General features: G+C 39.9%; 1 protein-coding gene across 18 annotated transcripts in view; it reads right to left on the bottom strand.

Annotated features, from left to right (window-relative positions):
- Positions 1-1,611: 1,611 nt before the first annotated feature.
- LOC108143208 (poly(rC)-binding protein 3) overlaps positions 1,612-19,009 on the bottom strand; it is a 49,026-nt gene continuing 31,628 nt past the window's right edge. For 2 of the 18 annotated variants that reach the window (XM_017267477.2, XM_041708373.1), the window contains exons 3-10: positions 13,355-13,411; positions 13,176-13,292; positions 12,992-13,085; positions 12,765-12,928; positions 12,243-12,362; positions 9,318-9,458; positions 6,081-6,505; positions 2,384-4,877 (exon numbers count right to left, since the gene is read on the bottom strand). In XM_017267477.2, coding sequence (XP_017122966.1) covers positions 4,274-4,877; positions 6,081-6,505; positions 9,318-9,458; positions 12,243-12,362; positions 12,765-12,928; positions 12,992-13,085; positions 13,176-13,292; positions 13,355-13,411 — 1,722 coding nt within the window. In that variant the 3' untranslated portion in view covers positions 2,384-4,273. Of the gene's footprint in view, positions 2,236-2,383; positions 4,878-6,080; positions 6,506-9,317; positions 9,459-12,242; positions 12,363-12,764; positions 12,929-12,991; positions 13,086-13,175; positions 13,293-13,354; positions 13,412-19,009 lie in introns of those variants that run through there. The other 16 variants (XM_017267489.2, XM_017267479.2, XM_017267480.2 and 13 more) reach the window with 16 other exon arrangements.

The raw sequence follows: 19,009 nt of genomic DNA, 5'->3' as shown, positions 1-19,009 counted from the left end.
TTATTTATTTATAGTATTAATCTTTATGCTATTAACAATTTCCTGTAATCAAGTTTTGTTGTTTCATAAGTTTGTCTTTTTTGTGTGAGCGGAAGATGTTAAATTATCAATGGCTGATGAAACTAAAGATCAATCAATTATTCATGTCAAAAGATATACCGCGATAACATGTAGGGGTAGTAATAAATCATAGATATTTATATAGATTTATGCATTGCGTTCTCTGGGATATGTTTGCCGTTAAATGTATGCATTGATTGGATTTATAACTTGTTCATTTTGAATCTCTTGTTGGATAATATAATAAGTTCTGGTTAGATTGGTTTTCGGTTGCTGTGGATATGTTTTTTGTTTTCTTTTATGCTTTGATAATTTTTCTTACTAAATAATTAATATGTATAATAAAATTTGACACATTTTGCCATTTTGCAAACTGATGCTCTCGCTTTCACCTTCGGTTTTCGACACCGTTTAGCTCATATCCAGAGGCTTTGTTGTGAATTAGTGTGTATAAGTAACTAAACGTTTTTGTGTGACTTAAAGTAATTACCACACTTGTGTATTTTTGTTTTTTTTTTTTGGTTTTAACTGCCCAGCCTATGAACTAAATTAGAATAAAATTAATTTAATTTTAACATTGAAAATCAGTTTATTTTTGATGTTCTCTTTGTTGTGGTTGTTTTTTGTTTTGTTTTTTAGTTTTTTTTTGCGTATAAATTTAACAGCTAATAAATTTAAATTATACTTTAATTTAAGCATAATTGTAATATAATATTTAAATCCATTTCTCGTTTTTTTCAACGCTTCAGAAAGTCTTTTAAATCGCCGCAAAAGTGCTTATAAATTATTATTGTAACTCGAATTGTTTTCGCTAATTTGTAAGTAGATTAAATGTGGTTTACCATTCAGCAGTAGGCATTTTCACTAGAAACCAAACGAAAGAAACTACAACATATTTGATAAGATATTCAATTGGAAATCCTTTTGCTAGTTAGATTTTTGTTTATCAATATTTGTTGCTGTCAACAAATTAAATCTAATTTTGAATAAATGAGTAAATTCATAGAATATAGAACGAAAGAGAGAGATATCTAGTATTTAGTCCATAATTTGTTATGTGTAGTTTACTTGTAATTAATAAACAGAATTAATTTTGCACATCAGTCTAAACATATTCAAAAATCACAAATACAATTTCGATAACAATTACCATAATAGAAATAATAAAATAAAAATTATCATATCAATATATCGCCGTGTCTATATATAATATATATGTATACATATAAACAAACAACTAACAAACGCAAACATCAATGCTAGATGCAATTTGCTGTAAATATAATTTATGTTGTGTCTGTAATCATCTATCTGTCTGTCTTTGCTTGCTTGGTTTGTTTGCTTGTATGTTCAATGTCTCATCCATATCCATATCCGTTCTCCTTTTTTCCATTTCTTTTCTTTTACTTTTACTTTTTGTTTTTGTTTTTCTTGTGTTTGTTGTTTGTTGTTTCTTTTTTTGGTCATGCTCATGCACAAATAGTTGGCTTAGAATTAACTGCATTTTGAAATTGCTGCCGTTTTCGCATTTTTGTATGTTTACGTGGTTAATTGATTTTTATACTTTTTATTTTGTCTTCATTTTGACTAATCTTACAATTAATTGCTGTTCTGTTCTTACTTTAGGTGGCCACACGTGATCCGTTGGGCCCCCTTGAAAACGGTTTAACATAAAAGTTCTTGTATTTGTTTTGCCCTTGCATTTAAAACTTAATGAAAAATATCATAATTAATAAGAATCAATGAATAAATATAACGTGTATGTATGGTTCTCTTCGAGTCTGTCTATGAGTGTGGTGTGTGTCTGGGGGTATGAGTGTAATGTATTCAATGTGTGATCGCTGACAGTGTCGTATGAGTTCTGTTCTCCTTAAATTTCCTTCTTTTTTTTTTTTTTTTTTTTTTGTTATATTGCTTATGATTTAACATTTGACGTTTATGTTTCATGTTTCTGCTGCTTCTCTGCCTGTGTCCTGCTCCATCCTCAATCCAGCATCCTCCATCCAGCATCCAGCATCCTCCGGCCAGGATCTTCCTCCACCTTCAGTTGGCTGCGTGGCTGTTGTATAGCTTGCGGTTAATTGTTGCATTTAGTGAATGGGTGTTTTAACAATTGCACTGGGCGCAATGTAGTGGTAACCGGGTATGGGCAGACCAGCAGTCTCCATTGATATTCTGAAAGGCAAAATGGAATGGTAGTGTGCATTAGAAGTGTGCCATAAATTGTGTTAAAACTTCTCCCACTCAACGGTAAGTCGCTTTCCCCAACTACGAATGATTATGCAGAACCTCTTTTGCGGTCCGATTAGTATTCATTTTTCACTTTATTACAAACTCTTGTATGTATTTTCCATCATTTTTTCATTGAATATAAATAGTTTTGCTTTGTTTCTTGCCGTTATTGCTGTTCCTTCATTTGTTGTTGTTGTTGTTGTTGTTCTACAAGTAAAGCCTTTTCTAAATGTGTGTCTATTTTTGTTAATGTCAAGAAGTATCATTATTCATTATAAGAATTTTACTTTTTTAGCTACTTTGTGTTAATGAGCCATAATAAGTATGTTCGCATATATGTATTTATGGGTATGTGGGTATGCATGTAGATGTATAAGTTAGGGATATAATTTGGTTATAAAATCGTAAGCCCGCTTAGCTTAATGTGTTACATAATGTGTCATTTGTCTTAAAACTACTTGTAAATATAATAAGAAAATCAATTAAAGTTCCTTTAAAGTAGCTACAATAATTTCATGTACTTTACGGGTAGAGAAAATTAAATTTCCAAATACTTTTTCAACATTTTTTTTCGACCAATTCAAAAGTGTTTTGGCTAAAAATAATAACAAAAATTTACAATCGCATAATAAATACAAAAGGGATTGGGAAAATTTGTAAAAATCAAATTATTTAACCAATCAAAGACTTAAAGTCTAATACATGATAACGTTTTACTTCAAATTCATTCAAATTTTTCTCCTCTTATTGAACATATGCCTAGAATATGTTTCTCTGACCGCCTTTTCTTGGCGTTTCCATGTGTTTACTCTGTGTGTTCGTTTTTCTATTCAAATAGTTGGTTTTTGTACGCTCATTGCGTGGATTGCGTCAATTAGAGCGAATTGGTCCGTAGAGGTCGTTGATCCCCCCTGCTCAGAGCTTGAATCTCATCGCTCCCTTTTCGGCTCGGGGGCTCAACGCATTGGAATTTCTTCTTTGTAAACTTCTTATAGAAGGTTCTTTTCTTTTCATACTCTGTCTGTTTCACTTTTCTCTGCTGCTGCTGCTTCTGTTCTCGACAAATGGCTTTTAGGTCTTTATGCTTAATGTTTATATATAATCGTATATATAGGGAAAAAATACATTTAGTGCTTACAGTCTAAAAGATTACAATGGATTATAATATATTGGAGCGTGTTCTATGTTACAATGAATGGATTGGGGAAAGATTGTTGGCTGTTGAGGATACATTTATGCTCGGTACACCTGCTCTAAATCGATATTCGGTATTCCGTATTCGGTTTTCGACTCCGATAAACACGATCTAATCTAATCTAAAGCTTCAAAGAACGCTACTAGAGGATGCGCTAAAATTTGGCAATTTCTGTAATGTACGAGATACAGTTCTGTATGTACCCTTCTATATATATATATGTTAGTAGGCATTTATCAAAAGTTTGGGGTCCAAAATCTATAGCGCCCACTAGGGTCCTTGGTCACTTGGTCAAAATATCTCGATCGGGCCATGCACAGATGACCCTGTCCTTATATATTCGATACACAATAATGCTAAGGTGCTTGATATTGTGTGATTGTGTGATTCTGATCGATTAATTAAATGTCTAGCTGCCCTATGCGGCCGAACTAAGTGTGACTGCTTATTGTTGTTGGTTAGTTTGTTTTTCAAAAACACTGATAAATATTGCATAGAGTCTGAGTCTGAGTCTGTCTATCAATTACTTGGATAATGTGCTTCAACTAGATGCAAAAATTGTCTTGAAACTTCGAATACGAATCTGAATACAATATGAATACGATCGTAGCTTGTACGCATACCACACAAAAGTAAAAAGCGAATTTTATACAATTTTGTTTCTTCCTCGAGAATCTCTAAAGTCTAAAGCTTTCGCAACGCTATCATATGGAAATCCTATAAAACTAAGCGACTAAGCGACTACAACTCCACTGCTCTCCGGCTGACGCAGCTGCAGCCCTACTCCTAGTAGGGATTGAACTTGTTGCGCGGCTTCTCCGCCTCGCCGCCGGTCTCCGTCTGGTGCTGCCGGAACCGCGAGGTGGCATAGTGGCCCTTGGCCCGGTTCACGCCCGTTGTCTGCACCGGCGGTCCGCCCGGAGTGCCGCTGCCGCCGTTGTTGTTGCCCAGCGTGGTCAGGTTGAGCAGGTCCAGGGCGCTCAGATTGGACAACGCGCTCAGCGCTCCCGGCTTCGTGAGCAGCTGCAGGGCCGAGGCCAGCGGACTGGACAGGGCAGCGGCCGCCGCCGCCGGATTCACACCAACCGATCCGTTCGTGGCCTGGCCGCCGCCATTGGCACTGGCGTATCCGGGGGCGGAGAGGCTGCCGATGCTGCCGTTGCTGCCGCCACCGTTGGCCGTCGGTGCGGTGCCATTGGCCACGCTGGCGCTGGCCACGCTGGCGGGAATGGCTCCGTTTGTGCCGGACGGCGGAGCTGCTGCTCCGGCAACTGCGGCCACGCCGGCAACTCCGGCCACTCCGGCAGCAGCAGCACCGGGAGCGGCGGCAGCGGCTCCGTTCTGCTGGGCCTGGGCCTGCTCCAGTAGATTGGCCTTCTGCAGCTCAACACTGTGGACGAGGTTCGGTTAAGGTAGATAGAAAGAGAGAGAGAAAGAAAGGAACAAATTGGGATATTGTTGGTATTTGTTTCGGTTTCTTTTTGCTTTCTGGCAGGTGATAGGTAGTTTCAAAACATTTGGTTCTTTTTCGATTTTGTGGAATTGAGTTGGTTTTTTATTTGATCTCTTATCGATTCTTTTCGTGTTTTGTTATGCAAAAGGTTAAGGAGGTTTTGTGTGGAGGAACGGTTCGGAGTTGACGGAGAGAGAGAGATAAAGAAGAAGGGCATTTTTTCAGCGATTTTGGGGGGGTTTTGGTGGGAGAGCGGCGTTCAAATTTTGGATGGTAGGATAGAAAACTTTTGGTGAGCTGTTCTCTTTTTATGGGGAGGCATGGACCGAAAGAGTTGGTTTGATTTGGAGGATGAACTAGGTGGTGGGATTCGGCTGGGTCGGTATTTTTTTTTTTTTTTTTTTTTTTGTTTGGACGGGAATAGAGGTTTTTGGATCGTTTTGGAGTTGAACTGCAGTTTGAAGTACCAATTGGATCAGGTCCAGTTTTTTCTTTTTCTTTTTGATTGTCATTTTCAGTTGTGTGAAAAGTGTGCGATGCGTAGATTAATTCGGTGCTGGCCCCTTCATCCTCATAATCATCCGCCTCCTGCTCATCCTCGGATTTGGCCGGGGCCTGCTGAACTTTTATTTAATACATGGTTGGTAAGACTAGATGCTAGGTTTATACAGTTAGATATTTATAGTTTTCTATTAGCTAGAACAGTTGGTTAGGCTAGCGTTCGATGTGAACTACGATCTAGGGGTGTGAGGGTGGAAAATCATACGATTTGTGGTGCTAGTTTTGGCTTAGCCGGGCTTACGACTTACAGGCTAGGACATGTGTGTGGCTTAGGCTACGAATTCGTGTTAATCCCTGACCCTCCCACAACCTACCCACCCACCTCCCCGGGCCTCGTCCTGGTCTGGACGGGTGTGGACATTTGAACGCACCGCCACTCCGCGACTGAGAGTTCACCTACAACCCACGACCCACGATCCACGACCTACGACCGACGACCTCCTTATACCTTCTCTTTGTCAATTAGCAAGTCAATTCGACAAAATTGATGTTAGACAACAAGACACGCAACAAACAAACGCTCGCTCACACATACAGAGAGATAGCTGATGAGAGGCAGAACGAGATCGATGCACTCACCTCATATTGATTAAGTATTGGGCCAGGGCCACCGAGTCCGGATTGCCGCTGATGGTGATGGTGCGGTCGGTGTTGCCGCCCTCGCGCTCCTCGCAATTCGAGATCCGGATCATGGCGCCGGAGATCTGGCGGATCTCGGCTATCTTGGTGCCGCCCTTGCCGATGATGCAGCCAATCAGGTCGTTCGAGACGGTCATCTCGTGCTGCTGCTGCTGGGCTCGGTTCGCGGGATTCGCTGTACGCAGTTGCGACCCGGCCAGTGCAGCCAAGGCTGCTGGGGCAGAGCCTAGATTAGATTGGAAATCTGTCTGGCATCTGGCCGCAGAAGCGCTCAACTCACCTGTGTGGTTGATGCCCCCGGTGCTGGCCGGATTCATCCCAGCCAGACCCAAGGCAGCCAGACTGGCCAGCGGGTTCTTCGCCACCTGTTCGCGGAGCGGGAAGAGGAGAGACACATTAGGTTTAGATTTCATCATTTTCTCTGGGGTTCAGGGGCTTCGTGGGTTAAGGTGTGTGTGTGTATGTATACAGTTGGGTTAATTATCATCTATTTATCTGGGGGCGGGGGTCTGTTTTCGGGGAAGGGAAGAGATCACAAGATCACAACACAACGCGCGTCAACATCCAGTAATAGGTAACGCAGATGGAACATAACAAAAGGGAAGGGGGTTGGAACGGAAACGGAAACGGAAACAGAAACAGAAACGCAAAAGCATCAAACAAATAGTTACAAGAACAGAGAATGCAGTAGGCAAAAGCAAACGGAATACTAGATCTTCAGCTCTTTTTACATACACCATCGAGTGGATTGTAATGGGGGTCGTGTTTTATTCTTTGTACATGGAGCCATCGGCTCGGCAATGAGTGTGTGTGTGTGTACGTATTTTTGTGCAGTGTACGTTGATGTGTATGGATCTGGATTACCCGCTGTCTTACTTGGTTAATGTATCTACATAATTTACAAGTTGGCTTTACAAAATATATAGGTACAGAGACAATAAGACGGATGGAGAGAGGTGGAGAGAAAGTTGACACATTGAATAGGTTTACAAAGGGTACACCTAAGGAAAGTTTACGCTTGGGTTTTTCTCATATATAAACCTACTCCAAACGGACTTATGGCTTGATTTAACTTGAGTTTACTCTAAAAAGTATGCTTATGATTCTGCATATGACTTTATTTGTATGATTTTTTCCTTAATCTGGTTTGGGTGAACCTTTTTTCCTGCATTCTGAAGTTTTTTTTATGTTTTAATCTTTTCACCAATAACACCTACAGCAAATAACATACACACACTGACACGCACGCACACATGTGCACATAAACTAGGACTCGAAATGGGGGTGCCTGTCGGTAGAAAATGGCGGCTATGCACGCGCATTATAAATTAATCAAATCAAATGCAACACTCGCACAAACGTTTTGAATAATTGCATCTGAATGCATCTGAAGAGGAGAAAGGGAAACGGAGGCAGGGAATAGATTATTCACTAGAAAGGAGCGCACAAAAAAAGGGTTAGAGAAAATCTCAAATAAATCATACAATATTGAAATGCTTTGTGTGCTTTTATTTCTGTGTGCCTGTGTGAGTGGGAGAGATGCATATGTATGTGAGTGTGTGTGGGGGATGCATATGTGTGTGTGTATGTGTGTGTGTGAGAGCTTAGAAAACAAGAACTGAAATATTTATCAAAATGCAATACGAATTTCAAATGAAACAAATAAAACATGCGCTATGGAAATATTTTATGACCCAAAAATGAATTGCAACTCAATAAAAAGTTCAGTGACAGAGACAGAGAGAGAGAGGGAGAGAGAATGGGGCGGAGCGGGGAAACTACAATGGATTATCTAGCGAAAACTGTCATAAAAACTTGTGTGTGTTGGCATATTAACAAACACTTTTTGCCAAGCACACAACACATAAACGGCAAACACACAGATACAGATAGAAAGAAAACAAGTTGAAACAATTTTCCAAAACTACGAAAAACTTTAATTTTGGAGAGGAATGAGATGGGGGATCATAAAGTGCATTTTTTAATGCCTTTTGGCTGGGTTAAGGGTTTCGCCTTGGTCCTCGTATTCCAAGTCCCCTTGTGGTTGATTTTCAGTGTGACTTCGGCCGCCGACTTTGTGGCGGCAAACGACTTCAGGGACCTGGACTTGGACCGGGAGCTGCAGTTGGCCCAATGCTAATGTCATTGGAATGCTGCCAACGGTAGCGGCGACGGGGGATCGTAAAAGAAATGCCAAAGGTAGTAAACTGGGTACACAAGCTACAAAAACCGGAACTGGGGGCTACTGAGAAAGTTACTATGGAGGGTAGAATTACAACAGCAACATACAAACACAACTATCTACACTCAGAAGAAAATTGTTTGCTTTTAGGCGATCAAAGGTCTGGGTAAGTTAAAAACCAACAATTTGCCCAAAACGTTCTTTTTCGTTTTCACTTCTTGAACAAACCAAATTTTATAAATTTGTTTCTTTAGTTGCTGTGGGCGTCTTTTTGTAGTATCTTTACACTTTAAGTATACTTAAATAAAGCGACACAAAACGTGCACTGTACGTTTTACAAAGTTATTCAACAAAATCAAATTAAAAAGTTTGAACACTGTTAAGTTTTTTCTACCTCAATTTTTTTAAAATTTTTTTTTAGCAATTGTAAAGTTTAAGTTTTTTGTACTTTTAAATGGCTTCTTCCTGAACTCTGTCATCTAAAAACAATTGTTTTGTTCTGAAATTTATCTTTGTCTTTCCTTTATCTAATGCTTATCCTCTTATAAAAATAAATCTCGAAAAAGAACTCAAACATCCTTAATCGTAACGTCTTTGGTCAGATGTAATATATTAAATAAATAATTTAATTGTTTATTGTTTTACAAATGTTGAAATGTCGGTTAGATTTGTTCTTGCCAAAAAGGCAAACTTTAAAATAAGAAGTTTTGTTTTTTGCAAGTTATTGTTGTTTAAGATCTTGTATACCCACAGCATAAAATTTAAGAAATTCCAATTTTAATATTTTTTCTGAGTGTTTTTTTTTTTGACAGGTGCTTGGGGGGTGCAGGCAGGTGACGGGGGGCGGTACATCATCATGCTCTGCCTGGCGGAGGTGGATTCTCGGGTCTTGTTGCGTTTGATTATATTGGTTAAACGAATACAGTTTCTTTCAAGAGTCTGGTAGAGATTGTTCGTGTTCTTGAACCGAATCGCATCGATAGCTTTAAACTCACATCGGGCATTTGCTGTAGGTGATGGTGGTGTGCTGGTATCGCTCCTTGTAAATGTGCCCCCTTTAACAAAGGATCCGCCAAGCCTGAGATACCAGCATGTAGACCGCCGGTAGCCAGAGCAAGTGGAAATACTGGACAGGTCTATGTTCGATTGATTGATTGATCATTACGGTTGTGTATGTTTGGTGTGCGTGTGTGGAGTTACAATTTTGTTTTCGTGTTTTTTTTTTTTTATTTTGCGATTCAAAAAATGTGAACAAGGAAGAAAGAAAAGTAGAAGAACGAAAATTGTATACCACAAATAAATGTCTTTCAGAGCAAGTTAATTAAGATCTTAACTTTGTAGTTGCTATGGAGAGATGTAAGCTTATCAGATACATGTTTAAATATAGACGTATCGCTAGAGAAACTCTTGGAGAAAGCTTTCGAGTCGTGTGTGCAAGTTTCTGGTGTGAGGGCGGGGATTCTCAACGGGATATGTTGCAACGCAGAACAAAGTATAAATGATATCGGGAGATGGTGCTCTAATAACAAATGATGACATCTAAGAGGAGGGACAGAGAAGGGACTTTTACTTCGAGTGGGACGGATTCAGGGCTCAGTAGAACCAAAGGCTTCAGGGGCATACAACATCATGAAGGACTCTAAAGATGTGGGACTAATGCCGACGGATTAGCGCAGGTGGGGGGTACAGTTGCCAACAGACTTCCTTTATTGCTACGGCAAATCAAAATCAAATATCGGGATTACACTGTAAAAAAAAGGCATTTTATCGCAGCTTTAAAAGTTAACCCTCCAAACTGTATCCATTGTTGACAACTGTTGGGGTTTTACACACTACACCCTGCATTAGGCTAACGAATTGTAAACCAACACCGACAATAACCAGGACCAGGAGGAGAGAGTGAGAGAGCGATTGGTGGGAGAGAGACAGAGAGAGAGAGATATATATATCGCAAATGGATGGTACAACTAGTTTTTGATTTATTAAATTTTGTATGGACATTAATTGAATTTGATGCGACAACAAAAACTTTGTCTTTTTTAGTTTTGAGAAACTTTTATTTTTCGTTGGGGCAATGGCTGGCGAGGGGGGCTCTGAAGGTCGGAGAACTGAACTGAACTTTACCGTGTTGTGCTGTACTGTACTTGTACTGTACTTGTACTGAGCTGACTGTACCGACTGTGGGCTGAATTGAACTGGATTGAATAGAATTTGTTTGCTGTTTGTTTTTCTGTTGTTTTCAGTTGACTGTGGTTCTGTAGAGCACAAAATTCAATTTTGGTATGGGACTTTTAAACAGAGTTATAAACAATATTTATTGATGCGGATAGAGGAGTGGCGAGAAAGTATTAAGAGTGTGTCAGATGTGAGGGCTCGGGCAGGATGGTATTGGAACAGTATGCTGTTGTTGTAGATGCTAATTGCATTGTTGTTCTGGCGGAAACTCATCTAAATGTGTCAACAACTGCTCTTGTGAGCTTTGCAGTTGTGTTGCTCTTGATGTTGGTCATTCGGATACATCCGTTGGTACGGAAAACTAAATTTCAATGATTGACTGTACTACACAAAAACCAAGAGAGATATCAAGAGAACGCAGGAGTTTGGCAAATAAGTTAATGTATATATATATGGTTTGGGTGTCGAATTATTCAATATTTGATACGATACGGTTAGTTAACTGGCGCTCAAAGAGGAGTTTTATATTTTGTGGATCTTGTTGTGTGTCGAGGTATTTGATTAAAAAGTAGGTTTCTTTTGGGCTGGATAGATATGGCGGATATATGTATGTTGATGGGTTTGGAGAAAGAGAGAGAGAGAGAGGTGGACTAGTGTAGTTTGAACATACTTCTTCACACACGCTGCCAGCGAGCCCTCTTCAGAACAGAACTTAGAGACACAGAGAGACTGAGCAGAGAGTGAAGAGTGAGAGTTCTAGCCCCAGCTCCCCGCGAGCCTTTCTTTCTTTCACACGAACTCACTCGCCTCGCCTCGCCACGCCTTCAACACTTTTCTCTGAGGTGGAGCCCAACGATTCTCCCCTCAGGATGCTGCTGATTCGATTCTCGGAGATTCTCGGAGATTCCCGGAGACTCTCGCAGCGACACAGAGACAGATGCCGAAGAGACTGAGAGAGATACCGATCGCGCACGCACTCTCCTCGCAGCCACACGCTCTTAACCTGAGAGAAGAGAGTGCAAAAGAAACTAAAAACAAAACAAAAATACATATTTAAAGTTTATTTTAAAATTGTTTCGTTAATTGTTATCGTCGATTCGATGGCTGTAAAGTTTGTTAACACATTAGTTCACTGATCGGGGTCACCACTTGGACTTGAAAATAGATGAATCTCATGGGTACGACGATGGGGAGCGGTAATCGGTATCGGTATCGGAATCGGTAGCGGTAGCGGTAATCAGTACAATAGATTGAGAGGTAGGGTTCAGAAGGGTCAAAAGGGTCAAAAACGGGTCACAAATCGTAGGAGGTGCTCCTCTGGACATCTTTCTGGGGTCTCCAATTAAAGAGTTTACGGAGAAAGAAGGGGAAGGACTCGTGGACGGTGTCGCAAATAATAATCGGGTTCTATAGAGACGAGCAGGTGGATCTGGATTATCGGCGGAAACACAAGATCGAGAAATATAGACAGAGAAGTAGAGTGACAAGAACTGAAGAGATATTAAGAGGAAAAACAGAAAGTGAAGACGCGCAATAACCAAAAAAGATAGTTGGACTAGGTCGGGGCAAAATCAAATAGATACAAAATTGTTTAGCTGGACTTATGTGGAATCGGTTAGGATTGAGACAGAGCGAGATATAGCTGCAGTGGCTGGCATTAGAGTACACAACACTGTTCACTGATCTTAACAACACGTTTAGCCTGGTTTTCTTAAAAAAATCAGCCAGCCTGATCACCTACATACCTCTTGTGTGGGCACTGCGTAGTTTCCTTGAATGGTGAAGGCCTGTCCATTGGCCAGGATGACGGGGCCAGTAACCTGCGGTTTTGGTCGGTACGGTATGGTAGCACCGCGTGGCGGGGACTGTTGACCGAAATAATAATTAGTAAGTACTAAATGAAAAGTCAGGCAAACAAACTTCGCCAACTATTTGCCTGAAATAGATTTTCAGCTATGTGCATAAATATTCATCTTAATTATTTTTAATGGTAAAATAAGAGACAATAAATTGCAATTTGCCATTTTGTTCTTATGTTTGTACATTCGATTAATGTGACATTTTTGTTCGTTCATTGTTTATTTAAACGGAAATCGTTTTAAAGCAAAGCTAACTATTTTTTTGAAAAGACGCAAATACTGTTTTAGGCCAACTTGAGTTGATTAATTTGCAGTTGAATACTGTTTATCGAAAGTTTGCTTAGCCAAATTATATTGTAATGCTTCTAAGTTGGAGTCGTTTGTCGGGATAATGTGCAGCAGACTCACCTCCAACATGACAAGACATATCTGATAGATGCACTGGGTAATCTGCTCGGCACTGCCGCTCAAGGTAACCGCCCGCTCTGTTGAATTGGGCAGCATTTCACTGGCCACTTGGATGGAGCAGCCCGTGGTCTGGCGAATTTCCTTGATCTTTGAACCACTCTTGCCTGCACCGAGTGTGAATGAAAAGCATTAGTGTTTATGACTTTCGATAAGCACAGTCCACTTACCAATTAACGATCCACATTGACTGGCGGGCACAATCAATCGAATGGGTATTTGAGTTTTGCCAACTTTGCCTACATCATTGAACTGCGAGCACCACTGAAACGGGTCAGAAGTTAGTAATGTGAAACGGGTGATTGGGTTGGGGGCCTCTATTATAGGGACTTGCTAGTTGTACCGCACACATACCTCTTCGAACTTCTTTGTAATGAGCGTAAATGCCGAAAAGATTGCATTAGTTGTACCAGACACAGTCACAATACGTTCCGGGCATGAGCCATCCGAAATGTTGATTTTGGCACCAGACTGAGGAGGAATAATAAAGTTAAGTGGGAATCTCTATAGGATTTGGAGCTGTGTATGTTTACCTCTTCACGAAATCTGTTGACAATTTCACCCTTTTTACCAATAATACTACCAACTTCCTGCAAAGAAACAAAATTTGAAAAATATGTTAAGCATTTTAGCATTGGAAAACATGTTGCAAAGTAACTTTTAAATGCTCTTAAGATGTATCTTGCCCAAGGCCACCAACTCTGCGGACATCGAAAACACTTTAAGCGAGTTTCGTGTTTTTTGCCTGCCACTGTCAACGACGATGCTTAAATTTGATTAAATATTAAGTGATATTATGCCGGAGCATACACCAAAGAGAGGCATCGGCATCGGCATCGGCATCGGCTTCGGCATCGCGTGTGTGTGTAACTACTTTTGCATATTTAATTGCCACAGAAAGCATTCACACGCGCCACGCCCCTCATCACCCACAGTGGCAACCAGAAAACCCAAACCCAAACCCAAACTCAAACCCAGCCCGAAGCGAACACATTTCCCTTTCACAGTCAGTCGCCTGTCGTCGCCGGGAACTGTCGCGCACGTAATGAAATTTGCGGCCAGAGCGTTTTACGCGTTTTAATTGATTGTAAATATCAGCACTGCCACAGACAGTAACTGAGTTTTTAACAAATAAAAAAAAAAAAAAAAAACACGGCTTGCTTTTGCGAAAAATTAAAGCGGAGAGCGGAAATGAGGGAGCTACAAAGAAGGGATGGCAAAGTAGTCTTTTGCTCATGCCAATCAATTTATCTTTTACCTTACGCTTTTGATCCCCACTTCGCGGGTAGTCAATATTTCAGTTCATTTTAAAATGTATCTTTTTCATCAATTAATGAAACAAAAGCTCCTTTATACACTTATTTAAATAATGGTCCAATGGGCTTAAAAAAACAAAAAAAAAACATAATTTTTATGTATCTTTAAGTAAGCTAGCAAACAGAAATTTAGTTGCATGATGGATTTTGTAATCCACCATAAATCACAAATTGTTAATTAACAGAACACTGTCAATTTTTTTAAAACATTAAACTGCATTATATGCATTTACAGCATTTTATGACTTAACCTAAGGCTTTATGTTTTAACAGACATTTTCCTTTAAAGATAACCAAACAAATTACAAACTTAATTTCTACGCATTTCAGATTTCGAACAATTTATTTGGTCATGTTTAAATGTTGCCACTCGCACCCATTCAATTTTCTGGCCATAAACCATAGAACAACCTTCACAAATCCAAAGTGCAGCAATCCATTGTGCCGTCTAAAAGAGCGCACCCAAACCCAACTAATATATCTCGGTGCGGGCAGTTTGCCAGCCAAATTGCAAACTGGGCAAAACAATGTGCGAGGGAAATCTCGCCCCCTTCCCCCCTCTGTCCCTGTATTTGTCCGAATTTTTATGCGCTGCTTGCATTTTGGCCACTCTTGGGTGATTTGGATGCAGGCCCGTTTATTCGGCTATGTAGATATTTATTGTACACAAATGTCAGAGCGAATTGGCATAATTATTGGCGCAATTATCGTTGGACGGCAGCGAACCCATCTTAGATGCGTTTCTACGCCTGTCTGCACTTATAGACGAATATTTCGACGACCAGTGTAATTTATAGGACAAGTTTGCTGTCACAAACTTGAGCAGATATAAATTGTAGCTGCGTAAGTGGTATCTGAGTGTGGCGCGGCCCAGAGACTACGCACTTTCGGTGTGATGTCCCTCATAGTCATTCAGGTTGATGGCTGCTCATCAGCGGCTCGGCGTCATCATCATTAATAATGTGGCCACAGGCCGCTCTAAGGTCCGCCCAGATTCCTCCATCCGCCCGCTGCTTTCATTCAATTATGTTGTTGCGATTGCAAGCCAGTTCCGTTCAGAAGTTTGCCCAATTTGCATAAATCGGATCTGGCTGACATAGCTTCATCCCCTCTACCTCCCGCCGTTTGATTACGGTGGAAAGTGGGAAATTCGGGACTTTCACTTGATTGCATTGATTTGGCTTTTGCTCACTTTACCCCGCCAATTCCCTGCTGTTCTGCACGCCGACAATTAAATTCACAGCATTCCTCCACACAACTCCTGCAACAATGAACAATCGCATTTGGCATTTGGCATTTTCGCATTTTCGCATTTTCCGATTTTCACATGCGTGCGATTTTCGTATGCAAAAAACACTTTGCGGTCCAGATGGAACATTTTCAACTGCCTTTTGTTGAATGTTTTGGGTTTGGTCCACAGCTTGTTGGGCTCAGCCCGGTTTGGTTTGGATTGCTTGCATAAAATATGCATAGGAAAAGTTGACATGTAGGGAGCCGTTTCAGAATGCCAACATTCCGTTCTGTGGTCAGGAAATAAGTTTTGATTGTTCGGTTGTTATTGATTTTGTTTTGTTTTTCACAAGGGATTATTGCGAATCGGTCGGTCTTTGGTGAAATAACAATGTCAAAACTGTGAGGGTAAAAAGGGTGAATAGGATTTTAAAAATGTTAAATAAAGCTTGGATGAAAACAATTTTAAGTCCATCCCGTTCGGACTTATAACTTAAATGAGAGAAATTTCATCAATATAACAATAAAACTGAGGGACTAGTTTGCGTAGAAATGGAATAATTGACGGACATGACTGCACACTTTTGACTGAAATTATAATACCCTCTGCCTCTTACATCATGAACTTCACATCAACAACCCTAAATACTCATGCATTACAAGTTTTGAATGGTGACTCCCGCAAGGTATGAAACAGTTTTAGTTTTCGAGTTACAGAATTGTTCTAGGCTGGTGATTTGGTTGCATAATCATGAAATATAGATCAGCAAACTCATCCCTAATTGCCTGTGCATATCTCTTGGTATTTTCCCACACCATATCAAGCCAAGCGTAAAATATGACTAGTTCCATTTATCACTATAAGACGAAACACGGCTTGCTATGAAGATTATGGCAATAACAATGGTCATTGGAGAAAAAAAAAACAAACAATAACTGAAAAGACATTAAAGTTGAAGTCTAAAGAATGGACAACGCTAATTGTGGGCCACAATAAAAGCAGTTGAAAAAGGGAGTTGAGGAAAAAGAGTTTTTGATGTTAGTGGAGCAGACAGTAAAAAGACGGAGAAATGAGAAAAGAAAATCGCGACTTTGGCTTTAGCTCAAACAACAACCAAAAAAAAAAAAAAAAAAAAAAAAAAAAAAAAAGTTCGAGGAGCATGACTTGTTTCATGTTTTTCCCCTTTTGTGATCTTTGCGGATTTTGTTTTTAATGTGTGGCGGCTTTGGAAATTGTATAAAAATAAGTGAATTGCAGCAACAAAGAGAACAGCAGCCACACTAACAACACCATCAGCAGCAAAAAATCTCTGACAGCAATTGCAAAACCGTGAGAACCATTTATGGGAGCTGTGCGGCAAGGAAAAATGCAAGAAAAACTGGCCACAAACGTTGGAAAATGCAATGTGACACAGGGGGCGGGGCGGGGTTGGGCGGAGGTGTGCAGTGCACACATGGCCTGCTGTGGCACACATGTTCCGCCCCTCCGCTGCCCCATCCAATAAATCATGCAGTGCATTTGTCGCCCTGCAAACTTTTTATATCGAATTTTTGGACGTTGTGTTGTTGCTGTTGCTGCTGCTGCTGCCGCTGGCAGGCGAAACACAAAAAAAATTGTACAATTAAATTATTTACAATTTGCCAGGACCAGATGCAGTACATGGCCATGCCAGCACGCAGCAAGTGGCATATTTTTAATTTGATTAAATAACGAAAACAACGCACGGACGAATGAGAAATGTCTCCTGCAGGCAAAGGGCGACCGAAACGCGCTTTGGAGGGCAGGCTTTAGTTTAAGTAATTGAATTGGAAAACATTGAAAACATAATAACAATAAAAAGCAACTAATAAATTATATAAATTATAAAACGTCAACACAACTGTTGAGTTTAGTCCATTGCTACACCCAACGAATACATTACATAACCATGCCCTAAAATCGGACGCTTCGAAAAATAGTTAATTAAAATTAGACAAGTGCTTGGGAAATCTGGCAGACTGTGTTGAAAATTCGCATAAAGGTGCCGTCGTCGACGTCGTGCAATTTCACTAATTAAAAATGCATGATTCAAAAATAAGAACAACTGCAACAAATATCTCTGTCTACTGCCCTGACAATTCTAGGCGAGAGAGCAACCCACATTACGTTTTCTTTTCTATGCAATTTGCGAATGCCTGCCAAGAAATAAAAAGGTGAAAAGAAAAACCAAAAAAAAAAACCCAACAGCCCGGGCTCAAAACAAAAGAAAAATGTGTTTTTTCTTGCACCCTCTGTCGCTCGATCGCATGGCTAATTTGTTTATTTTTTCCTCGCGTTTCTGTTTTCGTTTTTCATAAATTAATTAACTGCATCACGACTTTGGACGCGGCTGCAACTGTGCCTCTGCCTCTGACTCTGCCTCTGAGTCAGACTCAGACCCAGGCACCAAATGCGACTTTCTGCATGAAAATAATATACCAAAGTTAATTAGAGACGCAAGAAAATATCAAAAATACTTGCTCAACAATGGCAACTTTGGCTCTGGCGATGACCTTGTTGTGTGTCGCCGACTGTATGGATTGGATAGTATCCAATCTCATATTTATATATAATTTTCCATTAATAAATAATTACAATTATAATTGACTTGTGGATTTGTGGAATAACGGTACGGATTAATCACAATTGAATTACTTTTACGCTATATTTATTATTATTCAATTGAATTTGTCGTTGACATTTTTATACCATTGTACCAGGGTATTTAAATTTCAGTCAAATAAAGCTAAAATATTCATATTCTTGATTCATGCCCATCTGTCTGTCTAGCAAAGCTAGTTTCTCATTTTGAAAGCTATCTAGATTCAAGTTTCAAAAAAGTGTCCTTTCTATTGAAAGGATATAAAATGTAGTAAATTTCTAAAATTGGTATTTGTATTTTAAATTGCACTGATTTACTACGTAACAGATAAAAAGCTTCTTCATAACAAATTATATAAGTGTAAAGGAGCAGACATTTATTGTTAAATTTGTTTTGTTTAGCTTGGAAGCTTTTCTATAACTTATATGGTCGCCTCTATTTGAAGACAATTAAACTTTATCGATACGGATGTTGAGATTTGTGTTTGATGCAATTTTATGCCAACTCAGTTGACAGTAGGTTCGCTGTTTATTTGCCGCTGTCGTTATTTTCTTCCCGCTCGCCACTTGATTTGCATTGCGCTTCAAATTTATTCACATCTGCGCGGCTGTTGAGAAAATCGCATAAATCATGCTAATCTATAACTATCGATCAAAAGACCAACAACAAATGACAGCCTTAGTCTGTCGGCGCCGTACAAAAGTGTCTTGGGAATTTATTACCCGAATCCTTGCGTTGGCAAGAAAAAGAAAATCTCAGAAAATGTGCAGAATTTGCATTTACACAATATTTATTCCCATACAGACGCCTTTCTCGCAGCTATACTATGTAAAAGCCAAAAAGTGCGCAATTATTCAAGAGATTCGTGATCTGCGGAGGGATCCCGCACCAGGTAGGCATACCAATCTCTGCTAGGAAGACACTTCCCCAGCACTACCCCACTCCAATTTGGCTTAATTTTGCTTGCTTTGTCTATTTGGCTGCTATATCTGCCATAAACTGTCGCGTCTAAACATATTTC

Source organism: Drosophila elegans, unplaced genomic scaffold, assembly GCF_018152505.1.
Source record: "Drosophila elegans isolate 14027-0461.03 unplaced genomic scaffold, ASM1815250v1 contig_208, whole genome shotgun sequence".
In the NCBI taxonomy this organism is placed as follows: Eukaryota; Metazoa; Arthropoda; class Insecta; order Diptera; family Drosophilidae; genus Drosophila; species Drosophila elegans.
This window is presented reverse-complemented; position numbering and strand designations above follow the sequence as displayed.